At 53.0% G+C, this 18,862-nt stretch overlaps 7 protein-coding genes across 7 annotated transcripts; 1 reads left to right on the top strand and 6 right to left on the bottom strand.

Moving 5' to 3' along the window:
- Positions 1-4,222: 4,222 nt before the first annotated feature.
- On the bottom strand, positions 4,223-4,399 carry CTAM01_05299 (uncharacterized protein; the record flags this gene model as incomplete). The annotated part of the gene is made up of 1 exon (XM_060521329.1): positions 4,223-4,399. The coding sequence occupies one exon, from the start codon at positions 4,397-4,399 to the stop codon at positions 4,223-4,225; it is 177 nt and encodes a 58-aa protein (XP_060384135.1).
- A 553-nt stretch (positions 4,400-4,952) lies between these two features.
- CTAM01_05300 (uncharacterized protein) lies at positions 4,953-5,441 on the bottom strand (the record flags this gene model as incomplete). The annotated part of the gene is made up of 1 exon (XM_060521330.1): positions 4,953-5,441. The coding sequence occupies one exon, from the start codon at positions 5,439-5,441 to the stop codon at positions 4,953-4,955; it is 489 nt and encodes a 162-aa protein (XP_060384136.1).
- A 560-nt stretch (positions 5,442-6,001) lies between these two features.
- CTAM01_05301 (uncharacterized protein) lies at positions 6,002-8,409 on the top strand (the record flags this gene model as incomplete). The annotated part of the gene is made up of 3 exons (XM_060521331.1): positions 6,002-6,198; positions 6,256-8,100; positions 8,157-8,409. 3 exons carry the CDS (start codon positions 6,002-6,004, stop codon positions 8,407-8,409), a joined length of 2,295 nt encoding a protein of 764 aa, XP_060384137.1.
- A 995-nt stretch (positions 8,410-9,404) lies between these two features.
- On the bottom strand, positions 9,405-10,973 carry CTAM01_05302 (uncharacterized protein; the record flags this gene model as incomplete). The annotated part of the gene is made up of 1 exon (XM_060521332.1): positions 9,405-10,973. One exon carries the CDS (start codon positions 10,971-10,973, stop codon positions 9,405-9,407), a length of 1,569 nt encoding a protein of 522 aa, XP_060384138.1.
- Positions 10,974-11,248: 275 nt separating this feature from the next.
- CTAM01_05303 (uncharacterized protein) lies at positions 11,249-11,623 on the bottom strand (the record flags this gene model as incomplete). The annotated part of the gene is made up of 1 exon (XM_060521333.1): positions 11,249-11,623. One exon carries the CDS (start codon positions 11,621-11,623, stop codon positions 11,249-11,251), a length of 375 nt encoding a protein of 124 aa, XP_060384139.1.
- A 1,326-nt stretch (positions 11,624-12,949) lies between these two features.
- On the bottom strand, positions 12,950-13,376 carry CTAM01_05304 (uncharacterized protein; the record flags this gene model as incomplete). Its single annotated transcript, XM_060521334.1, has 3 exons — positions 12,950-13,152; positions 13,223-13,264; positions 13,331-13,376. 3 exons carry the CDS (start codon positions 13,374-13,376, stop codon positions 12,950-12,952), a joined length of 291 nt encoding a protein of 96 aa, XP_060384140.1.
- Positions 13,377-16,293: 2,917 nt separating this feature from the next.
- Positions 16,294-16,937, bottom strand: CTAM01_05305 (uncharacterized protein; the record flags this gene model as incomplete). Its single annotated transcript, XM_060521335.1, has 2 exons — positions 16,294-16,642; positions 16,888-16,937. The coding sequence occupies 2 exons, from the start codon at positions 16,935-16,937 to the stop codon at positions 16,294-16,296; spliced, it is 399 nt and encodes a 132-aa protein (XP_060384141.1).
- Between the last annotated feature and the right edge of the window lie 1,925 nt (positions 16,938-18,862).

An 18,862-nucleotide genomic window follows, 5' to 3' on the forward strand; every position in this document is an offset into this window, starting at 1 on the left:
CGCGGGAACGAAGGTAGAAAAGGAGCCTGGGAAGTTTGCATCGTGGCCCCAAACTCAATGGGAGCTTGGATGACGCAAATATGTAGAAAGCACTCACCCGTAACCAAGGCGACGCGGTGGAAATGTGAAAACGTCGGAACTTGGAGAAGCTCCCGAGATGGCTTGGGTCGGTAGACAAGGCTTTGATTTCAAGACAATGGGAGGTGTGGAAGGTCTTAGGAAAGCTGGACAGGAACGGCGACGGCAGATAAAGAAAAAGTTCAAGAGCTCTTTTGACGTGGAGGAGGAGAGAAGTTGTCTGCGGGGAAGAAAGGTTTTAGCTACGAAGGTCCTTGGGCCTTGGGAAAAGAAGCGAGCGAGAGCGCGTGGGCAAGGCCTGGTCTGATGTGTGGTGGTGTGGTTGCGTGGTTGGACAATGCAGCAGCAGGTCCCCCATCCAGTGGCCAGCCCAGCTTTTTCCTGTTCGCGCTAACGACAGCTGAGGCGATACCTTGATAATGTGTTGACAGCCCGCCAACCCCAATGTATCAATCTTTTTTTTCGCGGAAGCTACCTGAAGGTATCTTGGCTGATCTTGACTATGCCTAATGGATACGAACTGGCGTCGACATGTAGAGACTTTTCTGGCCAGAAGCAAGACAGTAGCAGAAGTGGAAAAGCCAAGGGACAGAGGGCAGCACGGCAAGGTACTTCCCTCCACGCCTGGCTTCCACCATGGGGATGGGAATGGTTTGTCAACTGGAAACTGGAGAGTGCGGGTGAGGCGAGGTGCGATGGGCGCGCTCAGCGTGGAGGAAGCACTGATAGAGTGGGACAACAATAGCGGATATTACAGGGCCCCTGGACCTGTCCGAAGCTACCACTAGCGGGAATCCACTCTGCAGTTTTGGGCGGGTTTGGTCGCGGAATACCAGGCCGGTACAAGTCCAGACCACGACCTCGCTCAACAAATTCTTTTCCCATATTGCGCCGGGTGTGCAACTGAGTGTATTTTTTTCGTCTTCTCCAACTGTCATGTCCCCCCCTCTGAACGCTGTTATTCTCTCACTCCAAGTCTTCCTACGGACTCGCCGTCGCTGACTTTCGCCTTGCCTTCCCGAATGCAACTCTTCCTGCATCCTAATGATTCCGATATTCAACGTGCATTATCCCGCTTCCGTTATAGGATAAGCGCCCAACTCCTTGATTGCCCAGAGAAATCGCAGCGGAGGGGCCCTGTTGCATCCACCTTTGCCTCTTGTATCGGAATTGCCATCATGATCCAACATTGAAAAGAGCGCAGCTTGTGCTGGGCAGAAAGTGTCTGCAGATGTACCTCTGGCGTACTTGCATGGGGTTGGCTACGCGTGGAATGGCGGCCTGGGAACGCCAGGCTTCACGCAATTTTGATGGAAGTGGGGACCTCTCGTGAGCTTTCTCCGGCCCAGCTTAGTCAGAATGACGACAAACTTTGCGGGGTTGCCCATCCCCAGACTCTCCCCCATCTGCAACTTTTGGCAGCTCTTGTCCCAGTGACGGAAGATAAAGCGAAAAAAGGAACGCCCATCCCGGGGCCGGCCAATCAGTCCATCAACCTAAAGCTTGCAGACACACGCAAAGATCCTGCTTCGGTTTTGATGCCGACGATGGGAAATCGTTAGCCCAGATTTGCCAAATCTAGCAGAGTACTTACGCAGTAGAGAAGAAAAAACCCCAAGTGGTGTCTCAATTCCTGGCGAAAAAAAGTTTTGACCTTGAATTATTTTGCCACATTTCTACTCTCATTTCTCCCATTGGCCTTCGAGACATCAACATTCAAGACACCGCGGGTAAATGACGGGCGACGCAGCCCAAAACTCCCATCTGGGCCACATCCATCTGGAAATGTATCCGGACGCACCCGCGATGGCGATCCGTTACATCACTTGAAATGTTTGATTCTACCACCTGCCAGACTCCGGTGGTTGACTAGGCGCCGGGCTTTCGCATTCCTGGTTACTGGTCAGCTCGACAGGTCATACAAAACGTGATAGCTAGGTGCAATAGACTGTCAAGAGTTTGGAGTCGTCTTGACAAAGACAGGGACCTCAGAATATCTCACGGATGGTGGATCTCTCTCCACCTTCATGACTAGAGATCTTGATCATCCAAGTACGCTGTGGCAGAGGCTCTGCTCACCTCCCCCAGAATCAGATCCAGTCTCCCGCATTAGGACGTTCGGTCCGAATTCCCACACACTCCTCGTTGCTTTCCAGCTAGACGCAGTTCGCAGAACGCATCGTCAGATCCTAGTGCACGATCCCATCTACCACTTTCCAACGGTCGTTCAGAGATTCATCCCACCCACTTAGACTCCACCAAGTATGCATTGCTGCTACGAGGCTAAGATATCTTAAGATCAAAGACGCGGACCACGACGCCTGCATCTCCGACAACTTGATAATTTTCCTGCAAAAGTTTGAGAATGCAGAACAGACAATTAGAAACGTAATAACTTTTGTCATACTCGAATTGATAGAGCCAAAAATCTTTGATTACTCTTGCGACCCCCAATGTTGTTGGTATACTCTGTTTCACCCGTTCGGGACTTGGAAATCGTCCTGTATCTAGGGATGAAGCTGGCAAGTGTTGGTACGACAACGGACCGAAGCTTCAACAACCTTCGTCCCAAACTTGGGTCGAACCATGCTCGCCTTACCGTCTGAGCTGATATAATGGTCGAGACTGTAGCTCAAGAGGGCAGTGTAACTACCAAAGGCATAGTGCAGGATTCCCGACATTCCTCTCTGTTATTGACAACACTGCCAACAAGTTCAACTGCCACAGTCACATAGTCTCTCTGATGGCCCTAGCTCTCGGGGATCTGACCCGGGGCCACATTCCGTGGGCCCCGTTGAGCCGCAGGTGGGAAATGAGAGACGGTTTGGAATTCCGAGGTGAGCCTTGACGCCTAACTAGCATTCGAGCTCCTTTTCCAAGCTGTTCTAGGCCAGATGGCACTCGACAACCCTTGGCAGGTTCTAAAAATGAGGCATAGAAAGAGACGGCTATACGTGGTTCGTTCCTTGGACAAATAATCTCATTATGAGATAGGTGGTAGCTTAATTTAATTACCCATACGAATCTTCTTTGCTTTGCCCATTTCGAACTCGCCCAAGAATCAATAGGGATACATGCATTCTTGGTGGTATCTCCTGCCTACATAGGATGCTAGGAGATGTATTGGCAATGGGAGAACAGCTACGATTGAATTCTTCGACACTGATCAACTATTTTGGGCGGAACGTTGCGACCAAAGAAGAACGAAAGGGATGCCATCGTCAACTAGGAGCTGTAAGGTCAGGCTGCACATAACGAGGTCGGTAGCAGAGGCAGGTATGCACGAAGCGAGTGACACCCGCCCGCCTAATCCGAACGCAGCCATCACGTGACTGCAAGCGCGCTGTCAAGGTTTTCCCGCTCGGTCCACGACAGACATTCCGTCAACCACATGCAACTTGAATCATCACGACTAACCAAGCCTAGCCAACCCGCAACGACGCACGAAGGTGCATGTTGGATCACAAAGGACTGCGCGCCATGTCCTGAAATCGCTGCGACGGACTTTTTGACAATGGGAGGACTCTGCACCTACGGGTGCCTGGGGATTACGGGCTGACGGAATGGCGGTGTCTGACGCTTGGTGCAGTCAATATTTGGCCACAGCTCTTGATCGTGGAGGATAAAGCAGGATCTGCCATCATTCAGTCGCGGCTATGGCTATGCTACTGCTGCCATTTTGCCATTTGTGGGACCCTTGCTCCCTTACAGCGACGACGGAGAGGGAGCAACCCTCGCCATACCCCAAGATGCGCCCGATGCGCCCGTCTGACGATATCGATGCTCACTGATCGTTACTACGCCATACCGTGGCCATCATGCCTAATCTCGAATTCAAGGACAAGCATAGGGGCTGATCAAGGAATGGACCCAACGGCGGAACTCATCTTTGCCTAGAGCAGGCCAATAGGTGCGGCATGGGTGTTTCGGTCGTTTGGACGGATGGTATCGCGAGGCACTGATGCCAAAGACATGCCCAGCAAAGGGCTCATCACTGAAGAACCCACCGTTACCATGTCGAGAGGCAAGTCCAAGGCTTTTTGCCGAAGTTGCCAAACCAACTCCTCATATGCGACATGTGCGGGTCACGACTGTCCATGCCCCAACGCTGTCGAAGCCTTGATGCTCTTGCCCTCTATCGACATTAAGATCGTGGCAATGTGCTGCCACCGCAGATGCTGCACGCCAGTAGAGGTCGGCATCCAACCCAGCGTCTGGCCCAGTTGCCCGCACGCTTCTGAATGTTGTGCTTCAAGACAGGTTTTGCGGGCCTGAGAGTGAGGAGGAGGAACTGGCGGGTATCGGCGCGTAAATCGTACATAGTGACATTGTTGCCTCGACCTCATGCCTTCTTGCACGGTAACAGGCAGAAGGAGGACAGATAGTTTGCTAGAGGTTTGTGGGATAACACCTCAAACAAAGCCTGGCTCGCGACTGGCAAGGATCAGGCTGGTGCTCAGGCTGGTGCTAAGGCTGGCTGGGTTCCGATTGAATCAGACGAGCCAAAACTACTTTGGGGAAAGAGGTAGAAGGAACGCGGCTGTGGTGGTTCTGCAAGTGCACCACTGTGGGGGACGTTGATCAGATCCACGGACTTTCTGAGCCAGCGATTTTTGGTGGTGGTTATGGCATGCTGCGTATGCCATTTGACAGCACGCGCCGATACGCCGACCGCCGACACCGCAAAAACCCGCGGCCATCGAGCGGGATTGCTTGGTGCTTATGGAGGCTCTACACTGTGAGCACAGCCTTGCATCTCCCACCCTGCGTCGTTGCTCGTTCTTTTTTCTTTTCATCGTCGACGGACTGGTGGTTTGGCGGCACCACATTACTCTACCCCGACAACTGCATATCACGCTTACAAGACGGCGATATCACGTTATCGGGGAAACTTCGGCAGGCAACGTGCTCATACCTAAAAACTCAAATCGTATCGGCTGGAGCGATGGAGTCCTACCACCGCAACCGCCCTCGACATGTCGCCATGAGAGACGACCGCAGATCAGGCGATGAGCGCAGAGACCGAGGCAGAGCTGGTCGAGAAGTGACACGCTCCCGCAGATCTCCTTCGCCTCCACCACGTCGACCTCGAGACTCAGACAGATTGCCAGACAGCAAACCGCGCGACCCCCCTCCCGACAAGTCGCAGCCTTCTGGCCGAAGCCACCATAGAACACGCGAACGTAGCAGAGAGCGTCCTCGTCGAGCATCGCCGTCGCCTTCCCGTCGCGACAAGTACAGGGAAGACTCTCGTGATCGATCTCGTGGCAGGGGTACTGGGGAGTCGCGGCGCGAATCCCGAGCCAAGCACCCGCGAGATCGCAGTCGAGGAGCACAGCGAGGTGACGGCGCCGCGTCTCCATCTTCGAAGCGATTAAGGAGTCGAAGTCTTGACAGGAGTGCCACGGAGAGAAAGAAGCCCAGACGAGATAACAGCCCGCGTCGTGATCACCGCGAAGCAGCCCCCGGAGACACTGGTCGAAGTGCACGAGGCTCGCCACGCCCCTCTCGACGGTCACCCAGTCCCGACCGCCGCGAATACCGGTCAAAGCCCAAGGAAAGAAGTCGGCGAAGGCATCGAAGCAGGACTCGCTCGCCTGAAAGAGAGAAACGAAGAGATCATCGTGATCGCTCTACGTCACGCCGCCGTGAGCAGTCTCCTGGTCGAAGGAGAGACCGATCTCCGCTGCCGCATCGTCAAAGGTCACCAGCGAGACCTCCCTCCACATCCACAAGAAGTGACCGTCGCCCGGCATCACCACGACGCAGCTCCAGAGATAGGCAGCGTAGAAGGCCGTCCCAGTCCCGTGCCTCCACTCGATCCCTTAGTAGGGGGTCTGGTAGACGAGGGCAACAAGGCGACGAATCCCGAGTTACTTCCAAGTCTCAACCGTCCTCTGGTGCCAACAGCGTGGAGGTCAGCATGAGTGGCAGAGGCAATCATCGGGGGGGCTTTGTCTCTCAGGGGCCGCCTGCGTTCGCCCACGGCCAACAGTACAGCGACCCACGACAGTTTTCTCAATCCCCGCAACCAACCCCCAATTCATACAACGGATCCCCAAACCAGTCACCATACGGTGCTGGCAGGGGAAACTGGGGTTCTCAATTTTCTCCAACGCAGTATGTCGTACAACATTCCATCAAATTGCCGTCACACTCTTGCTCACTATCTTCTAGTCAATACCCCCCTCAGTATCCGCAGTCCAACTATGGTCCTCCCACCGGACCGTCGGGCGCTTATACACCAAATCCCTCCTACTCGCCACCGCCATCCGCCCCGACAGGACCTATGCACACGAACTATTCTCATCCCAATTATCGAGGCAACTTCCGTGGGGGACTTCGGACCCCACTCGGACCTGGTCGAGGCGGCTACAGAGGCAACAGCTTCAAGAGTGCTAGCACTGCACAATGGACATCCAACACCTCGGGGACCGGCTCTCGGGCCGATGACATCAAGTCCCATCACTCTGCAACGCCTGCTCAGAGTAGCAAGTCCGATGTTGGCGACAATGCAGAGGACGGCGACAACCCGTTCCGCCCATCCAAGGACATGCAGGTCGAAGATACCACACCGTCTGACAAGGCTCCCGAGAGCAATGCTCAGCGACCCGAAAAGGCTCCCCCTTCTGGGCCGGCTGCCCAGTCGGCCTCATCTTCGTCGTCGAAGTTCAGCTTTGCGTTTAAGGCATCTGCAAAGCCCACTCCGACGGCCCCCAAGCCTGAGATTTCTCAAAAGTTCAACGCTCCTGCAAAGCGGGATACCTCACAGCAGGATGACTCCAAGGATCGGGATCGCGAACGAGATCGTGAACGGGAGCGTGACCGAGACCGAGACCGAGGAAGAGACAGAGATCGCGAACGTGATCGCGACCGCGACCATGGTCGTGATCGAGAACGCGATAGAGCCCGCGAGAAGGACAAGCAGATTGACAAGGACATTCTTCGGAGTGCCCCGACCGAACCGGCGTCGGCGAGGGCCCGCCAGGATCCCAGGCAACCTCCTCCGGGGCCCCGACAGGCCACCGCTCCGAGAACACGCAAGATCAAGAAGACGATGAAGCGCCTGAAACCAGGACCGAAACTTCCGGACGATCTCATCAAGTCAGAGTCTGTCTATTTCCGCAAACCCGGTAACGAGTCCGTCGTAGGCTCAGGCACGTACGGCAAGGTTTTCAAGGCTTTGCACGTCTACACGAAAGGACTTGTTGCGCTTAAGCGTATCCGCATGGAGGGTGAGAGAGACGGATTCCCCGTTACGGCGGTCCGCGAGATCAAGCTTCTCCAGTCACTGCGGCATACAAACATTGTCCAGCTCCAGGAGGTCATGGTGGAACGGAACGATTGTTTCATGGTTTTCGAATACCTGTCACACGACTTGACAGGCATCTTGAATCATCCATCCTTCACGCTTGACGCGGCCCAGAAGAAGCACATGACGATGCAACTTTTTGATGGACTCGATTATTTGCACAAGAGAGGCGTTCTTCACCGAGACATCAAAGCTGCCAACATCCTCGTTAGCAGTGACGGCGTTTTGAAGCTGGCAGATTTCGGTCTGGCTCGCTTCTACGCCAAAAGACACCAGTTGGACTACACGAACCGAGTCATCACCATTTGGTATCGCTCGCCAGAATTGCTTCTTGGTGAGACGCAGTACGGCCCCGCTTGCGATGTCTGGAGTGCCGCCTGCGTCATGGTTGAGATCTTTACCCGCCATGCCATCTTCCCAGGTGATGGAAGCGAGATCAACCAGTTGGATAAAATCTACGCCGTGATGGGAACCCCGAACAAGGCAGAGTGGCCAGGCCTGATCGATATGCCGTGGTTCGAACTGCTGCGCCCCGGGTACCGGCGGGCGAACACCTTTCCCCAGAAGTACCAGGATAGGCTGCCCGCATCCGCATACCGACTCTTGGCCGCCATGTTTGCATACGACCCCGCAAAGAGACCGTCGGCCGCCGAGGTACTTGCAGATGAGTACTTTACCACCGAAGACCCGCCTCCGCAACAGGCCGTGGAGTGAGTTTTCCCCTTTCGAGTCGCTTATTGCAATGTAGTGCTAACTGATTTTCTAGGCTTGCTGACTTGGACGGCGACTGGCACGAGTTTGAGTCAAAGGCGCTCCGACGAGAGAACGAGCGGAAAGAAAAGGAAGCGCGTCGGGCGGCGGCAACGGCCAAGGACAGCGGCACCAACAGCAACAGCAGCAACAACAACAAGCCCCGGGACCGTAAGAGGGAACCCGAGGCTCACGACGACCGTGGCGACGCTAAGAGGGTCCACGTGGAGACGAAGCCGGCGGTTGCTGTCGAGCGTCCCAGGGCCTAGAAGACCCGGTGGCGTTGATGAGCTTGATACGGCCAACCAACACCAATTCACCTCTTGTTTATCTTACTCTTCTGCATTGTTTTGCGTTGGCATGGCGTTGGGGGGGGGGGGGCATTTTCATTTGGAAGGATTTCCACGCGTGGGGTTGGACGAAAGGTTGGAAGGTTTGGAGGGGGATGAGGCCTTGCCTGCAAGCTTGGCTTATCATCGTCATCATCGCGAGACGGCTTGGAGTGAGTTGTCTCCAAAAGCAGCTGTTCCGAGAATTGTGGTAAACCTTTTATTCGAAGTAGTGTAAGAAGGAAGAATATACCAGGAGACGATGATGATGACGGAACTTTGCCACTGCGACTACTTTGATGGCCATTGTGATGTTTCCGATCTGTAGCCGTGCTCTCTCGCCTACCTAGATGCAAGTAAGGCAACGACAGTGGAAAATTCTTGAGATAACTGACAATATCACGTCCTGGTTCACACAAAAGCCGAAAGCAGTACTTTAAACGGGTTGAACGCCTATACATCTCAATTCTCAATCTGAAAAATAGTTTAAACACAGCCACTGTTCCCTCTTTGACCTAGCCCGTTCCCAAATATCATGCCATCTCATTCTTGTGTGTGTGTGTGTGTGTGTGTGTGTGTGTGTGTGTGTGTGTGTATCGTAAAAGTCGTCAAATCATTCTTCGTGTTGTCGTGTGAAGTTGTACTGCTTACAGTTTTGATGAGCCGCAACCCCTATTCTGTCGGGGTCATCGTCTCCGGTCTGTGATTTTTGTGTATAGCCTTCCGCTTTATATGTGGGTATCAGAATCAGGTCTCTTTTTGGTCATTTCTCGCCGTCCTTTTTCTTTTTTTCTTTTTTGATACCGAGGCGATCAAGCCCAGTGGCGCCTTGTCATGTCACTTCTTTTGTTCGAAAGTGCTCAGCAGCACGCCTGTCAGCATCGAACCGGGCTTCGCTGCCCATAATTTGCAAAGCCATCCGATACACCGAGGTCTCATGACTGACCTTCGACGCCCTTCCCCTTGATCTTGAACTCCGCCGTTTTGAGCAATTCGCGTAAGCTACCCTCAGCATGGCTTCGCGACACGCCGCCTTGAGCAGACGCTGAGCCAAGTCCCACGACAGGCGGCAATCTCCACGGCACCCATCCAGTCAGTCCGGCCAGAAGACCCGTCGGTGTCTTCGTCTGATCAGACTGGGCTGATGTCTCGTGGTGCTGGGGCCTAGATGTATCGGCTCGATGACTTTCGTCCGATCCTTTGTGGACATGGCGATGCGCCACGCTCTCGTCGACATCCGTCCGAACTTCAAGATGGCTTGTCGACGTCTTTGGCAAAGCCGGCTCGCTGACTAAAGCTGTTGCTGAGCTTCGGGGCGAGGCAGGCTTGTTGGTAGCCACGGACTGTCGCGTGCTCTCCAACATGGCCGTGGCGAATGATGAGGATTTCCTCCTGACTAGTGGCGGCGGCTGGTCTTTCTGATTCTTGCTTGACTGTCCCTCGCCCTCGCTGACCGAAGACGTGGGCGTCGTGCTGCCTGAAGACTTGCGTGCGGCCCTGCCTCGCACCTCGGCGGTGATCTCTGCGGCCGACTTCTTCTTCGACTTGTCCTCCTCGGAAGACCGACTGGAAGACATAATCGTCTCCAAGGTTCCCATGGCTATACTTCTCCTCCTGCCAGTACTCCGTCGCTTCCTATGTCTGCGCTCTTCATCCGATACAACGGCTTCAAGTGTTGGACCAGCACTCTGGCGCTGGCGCCTGGAAGACGATGCGCGGCTTGTGAAAGATGCGCCGGATCCGTGAGGTGCAACATGAACCTCGTACTGGTTACTCAAAGAGTATCGCGATCGGGCACATATCTCGGCAATTCGATCGAGGTCGGCGTTGATGTTATTCTCTCCCTCCTCCGCCTCAATGTTGGCCATCATGCTCTTGAAGCTATAAGCCTCCACAGGCGGGAGCTTGGCTAGGGCATCCTGGCCCTCCAGGCGCTTCTTGGCCATTCCTCTAGCCATACTCAAACCTCCATTCTGAACAGACTTGGTCCCGCCGAATGTGGTGCGAAGAGCTATGATGCGCCGTACAGAAGCTGCGGAGCCGCTCACCACGGACGAGGCGGTTCGTGGGCCGAGACCACCTCCGCTTACACCGTTACTGCGACTGGTACTGGTGGGCCGGCTGTGAGACCCAGAGTATGTCCTTACAATGACGGGCTGCGAGTATGTACTGCTTTGGGCACCGGTAGACTTGGCGTAGCGATGGCGGGAAGGGTAATTGCTGTTTAGCTCGCGCAGGGCAGAAGTACGATGTGCGGCGGTGCTATCGTCGAGGGGAATCGGCTTTCCCTCAGCCGTCGAAGGAATAAGAGATGTCGAGGACGTGTTGGGCTGGAAGAGCGGGGGAAATGCAAATGATATAGAGTCTCGCGAGGTTCTCTTGGACGCGAGAGAGGAAGGGAATTGAGTAGCCGCGGGGGCACCTCCGGGACGAGCACCTGGGGGATGATGACGGGATTGAGATGAACCGGAGTGGTCTTGAGGAGGGGTCTTCCCTGAACCCATCTTCACTGGAGGTCGCGGATTGCGCGACGGGCTAAATATATGTACAACGAGATAGCAGCATGAGCTGCCAGGGTAGTAATTTTGAAGGGTAAGTCGGCGTTGCTATGTCGTGCGGCAGGATGGGGTTTGGGGTGGGAAAAAAAGTCAGATCAGCGGATGCGGAGGCATGGTTAGCTGGTATCGGACGTCGCGTGTGGGAGAGAGAGATATGTCGAGTGCTGTTCCTGACCGGGATGTGGTTCGTGGGCGAGGAGAGAATATGCAGGTAGGTTGTTTTAGCAGATGTGCGAATCGTTCGTTTTGGAACTGTGTCCTTCCAAATGGGCAATGAGCGGTCTCGGGAGGTGGAGATGGGTTAAGTTGAGACAGGCAGATACGGGCGATTGAGGTGTGTGAGTGTCTACTGTAGTATATTCGAGTAGCGTGACTGCGGCGTGGTGGAGCGAGTTCTGTGAGGAAGCAATCCGGATCGCCTCGAGATGCGCAGACAAGGTTGCAAACTGGATTCCCCGCAGCGATTGCAGATTTCTCTCGAGAAGAGGAGCAGAAAGGTGGAGGAGGAATGAGACAAAAGCGATGGAAAGGGAAATCAGAAAGGGGGGGAAGCAAGAAAAAGAGTATTCTGGCAAATGTTTAGGGCGAAGTTGCATCCGATTGTAGCGTTGGGTTTTTGGGGCGGGGGAAGAGGCAGGAGGCAGGAGGCAGGAGAGAGAGAGGCTACTTGCAGTTTAGACCGTGACAATAGGCGCAAAAGAGGTATCCGGAGACACAATATGACAGACAGCCCAGCCAAAAAAGACAGCCCGGCTTTTGGTAGGCCGCTAGAGAAAAGCACTTGAGAGGCTAGAGCAACGCGGCACCAGCGAACGAAGCAGGTGCGTGCTGCACGAGTGTCGTGGCTGCCGTTCAAAGGGTGGTCCGACACTGCCCCCCCTGTCGCTGCCATTGAGCTCCCGTCAGTGCCGTCCAATGACGGCGAGCTTTACCGTGCCAAACGGCAATACTGTGAGACGGTGGCACGGTCCTCTTCCCCGCCGGTCGCTCTTCCGTTCTTAATTCCCAGTGTCCCACCCTCCGGCACCCTCAGCACAGCGAGACGGCGACTGGCCCAAAAATGCCAACTCTACGCCCGGGCCATAGTCAAAAATGACCAGTCACCACCACTACTGCCAGCGCCAGCTTTCCCCTCATTGGCACTCATGGTCCAATCCTGGCGGCGTATCGATCGTTGAATCAGAATGCAGTTGTCAAAGACGGGAGTTTTGAGCAATTCCTTGACGTTGAGTGGATACAGAGAAGCGAATCTAAAAGAATATTCTGGACTCCCTTACGTGTGGCCAGACCATTGTCAACACCACTTTCACGCCAAATCAAGTCGTTTTGCAGACGGATACTCACATTGCAAATTGGAAGTCCCGTCACAATGATGCGCAGGTCGTGGACCCTATAGCGGCCCTCGAGTCTCGACCAGGCTTAATCAATAAGTTCCGCCCACATAGCACTGTCTGCCCAGCCCTATCGATCGATTCGGCAGCATTGATTCGAGCTTGGAAGCCAAGCGAGACGCATGCGACTACAGTGCTGCTCGTTCAACCGTATCCCTCAACATCCTCGAGCTGCGACTTTCCATAGCCCGGGAATCATATTCACAATCACCGGTGGCAAGACCAGGTAGGATGCGCTGGCAATCGAGATCCGGCACCATCATCTGCACGCGCGCCAGGCACGCGCACGCCGTTGGTCAAGTTTCTGATGGTATTATTCTTGTTTATCTTCATACAGTCTCCGTACTGCCAAAGGACCATTGCCTCCTCGTTGTCGCCAGGTGAACGCCCTTCCCAAAGATGATGCTGATGTCGCTCGTCAGGACACCGGCCATACATAGTCGTACCTACTGCCGCGCATGTGCCGCACTACCATTCCGCTGCAGCTACAGTCACCGATAGCCTCCCTAGGTAACCACACAGTTTTGCGATTTAGTGAGTCGGCTGGGCAATCGTGCCGTAACCGTGGCCGCCGCTCTGCACGTTGTCGCTGTAGACACCCGGCGCGCGGCCAGTAATGATACGGCCCTCCCTCGCCTGCTCCTTGCGGTCGTAGTATACGTATTCGAGGTAAAATGCGTGGATGTGACCGGGGATGTATCCCAGGAGCGTCAGGCAGATGTTGACGAGGAGGTCTATGGAACTGGTCAGCGCTATCTCCACTAGCCACCGCCTTGAACGAGACGTGGACTTTGGACAACTCACCCATGCCACAGCCAGCGACTGCGTAGACACCGACGGGCGGCACTGTAGTATATGTTAGCATCACTCCTAGCTTATCCGTGCAACCAACGTTGCGTCGCCGCGACGTACCCAGAATGGTGATGAGGATGAGAAAGACGGCGGAAATGGCACCCATTTTGTTTGTCTGATGTTTTCCTATTGAAAGTGATAGTCTTCGAGGATGATGCTTGATGCGTCGGTGGGACTGGACGAATGTTCTGATTCAGTTGCGTGCGCTTAAGGGTATCAAGAAGTATCAGTGTGCGTGAAGTTGTTGTTGATTTGGCAAAACAAGTCGACGTCAACCTCAGCCGAGGCGAGGAGAACCTTAAATGCCCCAGCCTGGGTCAGACACAACCTGGCGTGCCTGGCAAGGCGGCGGCGCGGCGAACGGCCAAAAGTTGCCGTGCTCTCACCTGCCTTGTCTTGCTTTGCGAGAGGTAACAGGTTGCGCGTACGCCCTGACGCCTCCCCCTCGACCTACGTAACCTGAGCAGCCAATGTCAATGAGCGAAGCCCTTCGTGACGTGGAATGGGTGGCCAGTGCATGACGTAACCGGCACGTGCCGTTTCACTGCCGGCCGCCCAGGCCTTTGGGTTCCTGGACCAATGTGTCTTGCTTGAATTCATATTGACAGTCTGGTCCGTATTTGGCAGATTTGTCGGAAACTCGGCGAAGCAATGTGATTCTAGAATCTCAAGACATCAGAGAGAAGGGTATGGTGACAGTCGTGGCCATGGAGCTGAGAACCATGACGATCATTGGAAAGCCCCAATGAGACGCAGTGTGCCCTGAACCAGCAAGGCTTCCGGCTTGCTGCCGGCCACAGATGGTGCGTGCCTGAGACATGCATCTCTCCGATTCCCCAACCGGAACCAATCATGCAACAGTATATATACAGTGAACCCCCAGAACACCTCTAGGCGTACCTAAAGAAGGTGCCTCCTTACGAAGGATAATGGCCAAGACGCACTGTTTAACTCCATCGTTTTGCATTACTAGAGGATTGCCGCAGTACATGTAGACGCTACCCTGCCCTCGAATTCCGCACTGTTTAACCTTAACCCTTTTTATAAGTCTCCTATCCTTTTTTTTATTTTACCCTCTTCCTCGTTAAGGGATTATTAGAATTATAGTTTTAATAGCTTATTAGTAAGCTAGTATTACTATTTAGAAGTAGATAACTTATTTTTATACGTAAGTACTAAGAGTTTTATTATTATAAAAATAGTAATAAATATACTAAAATATTTAAAAGAGCTTTTTAATAGATTTTTAATACTATTTAAAGCGATTATCCTCGAGCTATAGGAGGAAGCTAAAGCGCTATATTAATACGGCCCTATTTATTTTATTAATATTAATAATACCCTTTTTAGTATAAAATATATTAATAATACTCTACGGCTGCGTTACTATACTTTATAAATTATATTTAATAATAATAAGGATTTTAGTATTTTTTTTTAAGTTTTTTATTAAGGTCGTTATTATAAAGTTAGTTTAGTTATTAGTATTTTAATAAGTATTTTAACTTAATTTAGAAGCTCTTATAGCTCTTAATAAGAGGTTTTTAAAGGATTTATAATTAGACTTTTTATTTATTATAAGCGAAGCTATTATAATTAAAGCTATAATAATTAAAGCTATAGTACTATTTACGGACCTTAATAATAAATAATTAATAATATAGTTATTTTTTTTTTATAATAAGCTTAAAAAAGTATTTTAATTTAAGTACTAGGTAGGTACTATACTGTTTTATTAAAACTGTATTCTTATACTTGTGACTTAGAAAGAATTAACTTTCTTTGATAACAAGGTACTCAGTAATGGCTAAGACGGCTTTCAAAGCTGGTGTTGATGCATGTCATCCTACTGGAAGATCAACAAACCGTACAATCCTCTGTAGCCTGTACTCAGAGCTAAGCCATCCTCTAAACGCCTAATAGAGTCCTGCGGCCCGTTGTTTCGTTGAGATCTCAAAGGCTATCACAGCCGTGACAGATAGACGTCGGTCTGTTTCAATGGCGACCGATGTTATGTCGAGCAGGAAAGTTTCGCATTCAGGAGCTCCGGCTGATCTCCAGCCAGGGTCCAAGCTTCTCCCGAAGCATACACGTGCTTCGTCTAGAACGTCGAAAATTAGGCGAAAAAGAAGTTTTTGCAAAGAACCATAAAGGAATTGGCTAACAAGCGCTGAGTTACGGAGATTTTGTACTTGGGTTGTGGTATATAAAGACTAGCCAACCAGTGAATGCAAATATCGTTACGGTCCGAGCAGGGACCAGCATCGCGGTGTTGTTCCGCGACATGCTCTTGAAACCGAGGCCGCGTAGCTGCTCGCTCGCCTCCAGATGACATAACCACGCGAAGCTTGCGAACACCAAATCGCTGCCTTGGCTAGATTAGATGAATTTTACACATTTTGAATTCCCATCGGAGATTCGAAATGCCGTCTAACAAATGAGACTCATCTCGGCTGAGGCGCCTCGAGAATAGCACACATCCGAGTTGAAACTGCTTGGGACGTTGGGCGTGACTCTGATTTAGGCTACCAATTGGCATAGTCGAAAACACAGCCGCAACACAACTTGGATCGACAAGGCAATACGAATGCCGATCAAGCCACCACAGACCTGGTAATATCACCTCCAACTACCGGTAGGTGAAGCAAGGCAGAGTCCGAGGACACCGAGACCGACTCGACTGATTAGTATAGCTCGACTCGAGACCTCACGCTGCTGTTCATGAGGGCGTACTGTGTAGAGTAACAGAACCGGTGCCGAAGAGCTGCAGTGATAGCCGGGAGGGTCTGATTTCCTTCGACAGGCAAGGGCTGGCGCTAGCTCCAAGGGCCCATCCGTGGCAGATGGGGGCCGATGGTAATGGTGCGAACTAAGACACTTCTTCCAACCTTCTCGAAGCTTGAGCCCTGCGAAGTGTGTTGAATAAGGGGGGTCTGAGCCGTTGAACCCGCGGATTGGTCCAAAACTATGCCCCGTCCGCCAACCTTTACAGACTTGTGAAAGTGATTCAAGAAGCAAACTCATCAGCCGCCCACGGTAGGCAGTGTAAAGTGTTGTTTACGTCGCCTTCGACCGCGGAGACGTATGTCGATGCTCTCCTCTCCATCGGTACCGAGCCGTGCTGTCGATGCTACCTGCAAAGGCGTAGGGGAACGGCTACCCGAAGTAGCGACAGGGTAGGCCCAGTTAGGCCCAGTCAATACATCATTGTGGGCTGATACCATGGGCGCCAGGTGACGCTTCGTGTGTGCCGGCAAGTGAGGTATGGCCGTGTGGAGCCATTTAACGTTCGCTTTGCTGCTCCAACGGGGGCTAACTGCAAAGCTGTTGGATCCTTCAGAAGGAATTTTGTGTGTGCCGGCTGGTAACATGCTAACTCCACGGACGTTGATGCCTTCTTGAAAGTCCCAGAACCGTTGACCAAGCTCGCGAAAACCTAGCTGAATCTCTCCACGTGGTGGACAGGGAGATGTCGCTCAGCGGGTAATCTTGGTGCGTGCTACCACAACTGTCTGTACTCAGAGACAGTTTTCGCCTCCGGGTCCTCTGACACGCACTCAAACGGGCAAGCTCCCTAGACTTGTCTTGAACAGACAGTTTGCGGCTCGCTGTTTGACCTGGGGTAGTGGTACTTGGCTGCGCAACGAGGCACCTCTTCAACGCTCATGTTGACTGACTGCTCCTTCCCAAAGCTCTATGCTCAACGGCCAGTGGGCGACTTGTCATGGGAGGCTGCTTGTGGAGTGGAAGTCGACAATGTGTACGGAGTAGTGTATGGGTGTAGCTTCAGGCAGGGTAACAAGGGTGGGGAGGCATCCGGAGACTGAAGTCGACAGGTATTTAGGGCACAGTAGCAAAGTGACCCCTTATCGAAGAGCATATTGTGCATTTGGGCGAGCTAACACGCCTCTGTTGTCGTTTCCCGTAGTCATCATTGTGCCGCTTTATAGACTATACTTGTGCAGTTATGGAATGTTCATGGCAATGATCCTCTGAAGGTTGGTCGATCCATCAGCATGTGTTGATATGCTCAGAACCCAAAACAGGAATTCCTTCGTCGCGGAGTTAAGTGTGTGACAAAGCCGCATAGGCGCAACCCCAGAGAACAATAGAGGTCGATACACGACTGGGACGCAGTGTGCCGCTTGTAGTTGCAGTATCAACTACCTTGGTCCCCGACGAGGGCGATGCCGCGAGGGACGTGAGTGACGGGTTCGTGCTGGACGGAGAAGACGCAAAGGGGAGAAGAAGGGGCCCTGCTGATAGGGAAGATCCAAGCATCCGGCGACGGCGGCAAGGAGCCGGTATGCAAGAGAGCGTGGCTATGTCCAAGGGTTCCCTCCCGAGGGAACGTGGAAAAGGCGCCGTGGTCGAAGAGTGGACTTTTGAGCCCTGCCGTGCATAAAATGTGGTGGTTTCTGCAGCCTAGCAGCAGGTTATAGTCACCGCCGGCGGCCCTCCAGCGTCTACAATTTCTTGTCGAGCGCCAATGGACAGTTGACCATTGGATGATTCATGGACTCTGTTCAAAGGGGGTGAGAGCCGCAGCAGTGGTGGCAAGAGAGGCTATGGAAAGGTAAGCAAGCTGAAGCTGTCTCCGACGTCTTGTAGACCCGTATCCCCGGGAATTGAAGTCAACAGCCTGTGGCCTGCGTGTGTGTTTTGTCCGACAAATGTGAGGCGAGCGGTATGACGGGTGGGTTTTTGGATGCACATTCCGTTCTTTAGCACGGATGGAATTTCATTCGCGACCCCATTTTCCCACGTTGGGTCAAGCGATGGGACGCTGATGTGGCCCTTCCCTTGCCGTGCTGCTGCTCTCTGAGGTACCTGAGGTACTCCGTAGAATCTGCTTGGGTTCCCTCCGCCGTGGTTCATTGCGCGCACATGGCAGCCCAGGCAGGAAGGCCAGATGCAACGAGCACGGCCGCAGTCTCCGGCACAGCACTGACGCCGCTCCCAAGTGCGACAGGGGAAAGGCACCTAAACCAAAGGCTCCAGCAGATGTGCTTCGGCACCTCGGATCTGTTGGCGCTTGGGTTCCTACTTAGGGGACATTCCATTGAGTTAGGGGACTTGAGAAGTTGGGGCGGGTTATGCAGTTGACGAAGCTCGTGGGGTCCTAGACCGAGACTATTAGCTCGCAGAAAGCAAAGGCAAGGCAGGCTTATGAGACGAGACATCGCGGGGAACACGATCTACCTTAGCACGGATTGTCATGTGCAGCCGTCTGCTCGGAGGAACCTCATCTCTCTTTTTCCTGTGAAAGTCACGATCGCGGGAGCCGTCCCTGCAGGGTACAGACGCAGTTTTGAGAAAGAACATGGCTTTGGTCGCCGATGAGGAGCAGCACTAGGGCTGCCGGCCTTATGCAGTAGCCCTTATGGTTCTCTTCGTTCTCCAAGCTTGAGTGTCGTTTGCTCAACTCGAGCCGAGACAATAAAGTCGAGGTTGATACTCGAGAAGACACATACACATGAACGATGGTGATGGAGGAGAAAACTGAGCGAGGGATTTCAGGGTGCCTGCCAAAGAGAATTCGTCGCCAGCTTGCATTGGTTCCGTAAGCAACCCCGATGGCTGCGTATCATG

The sequence above is a fragment of the Colletotrichum tamarilloi genome (genome assembly GCF_030869305.1).
Source record: "Colletotrichum tamarilloi strain Tom-12 chromosome Unknown Scaffold_13.1, whole genome shotgun sequence".
NCBI lineage: Eukaryota > Fungi > Ascomycota > Sordariomycetes > Glomerellales > Glomerellaceae > Colletotrichum > Colletotrichum tamarilloi.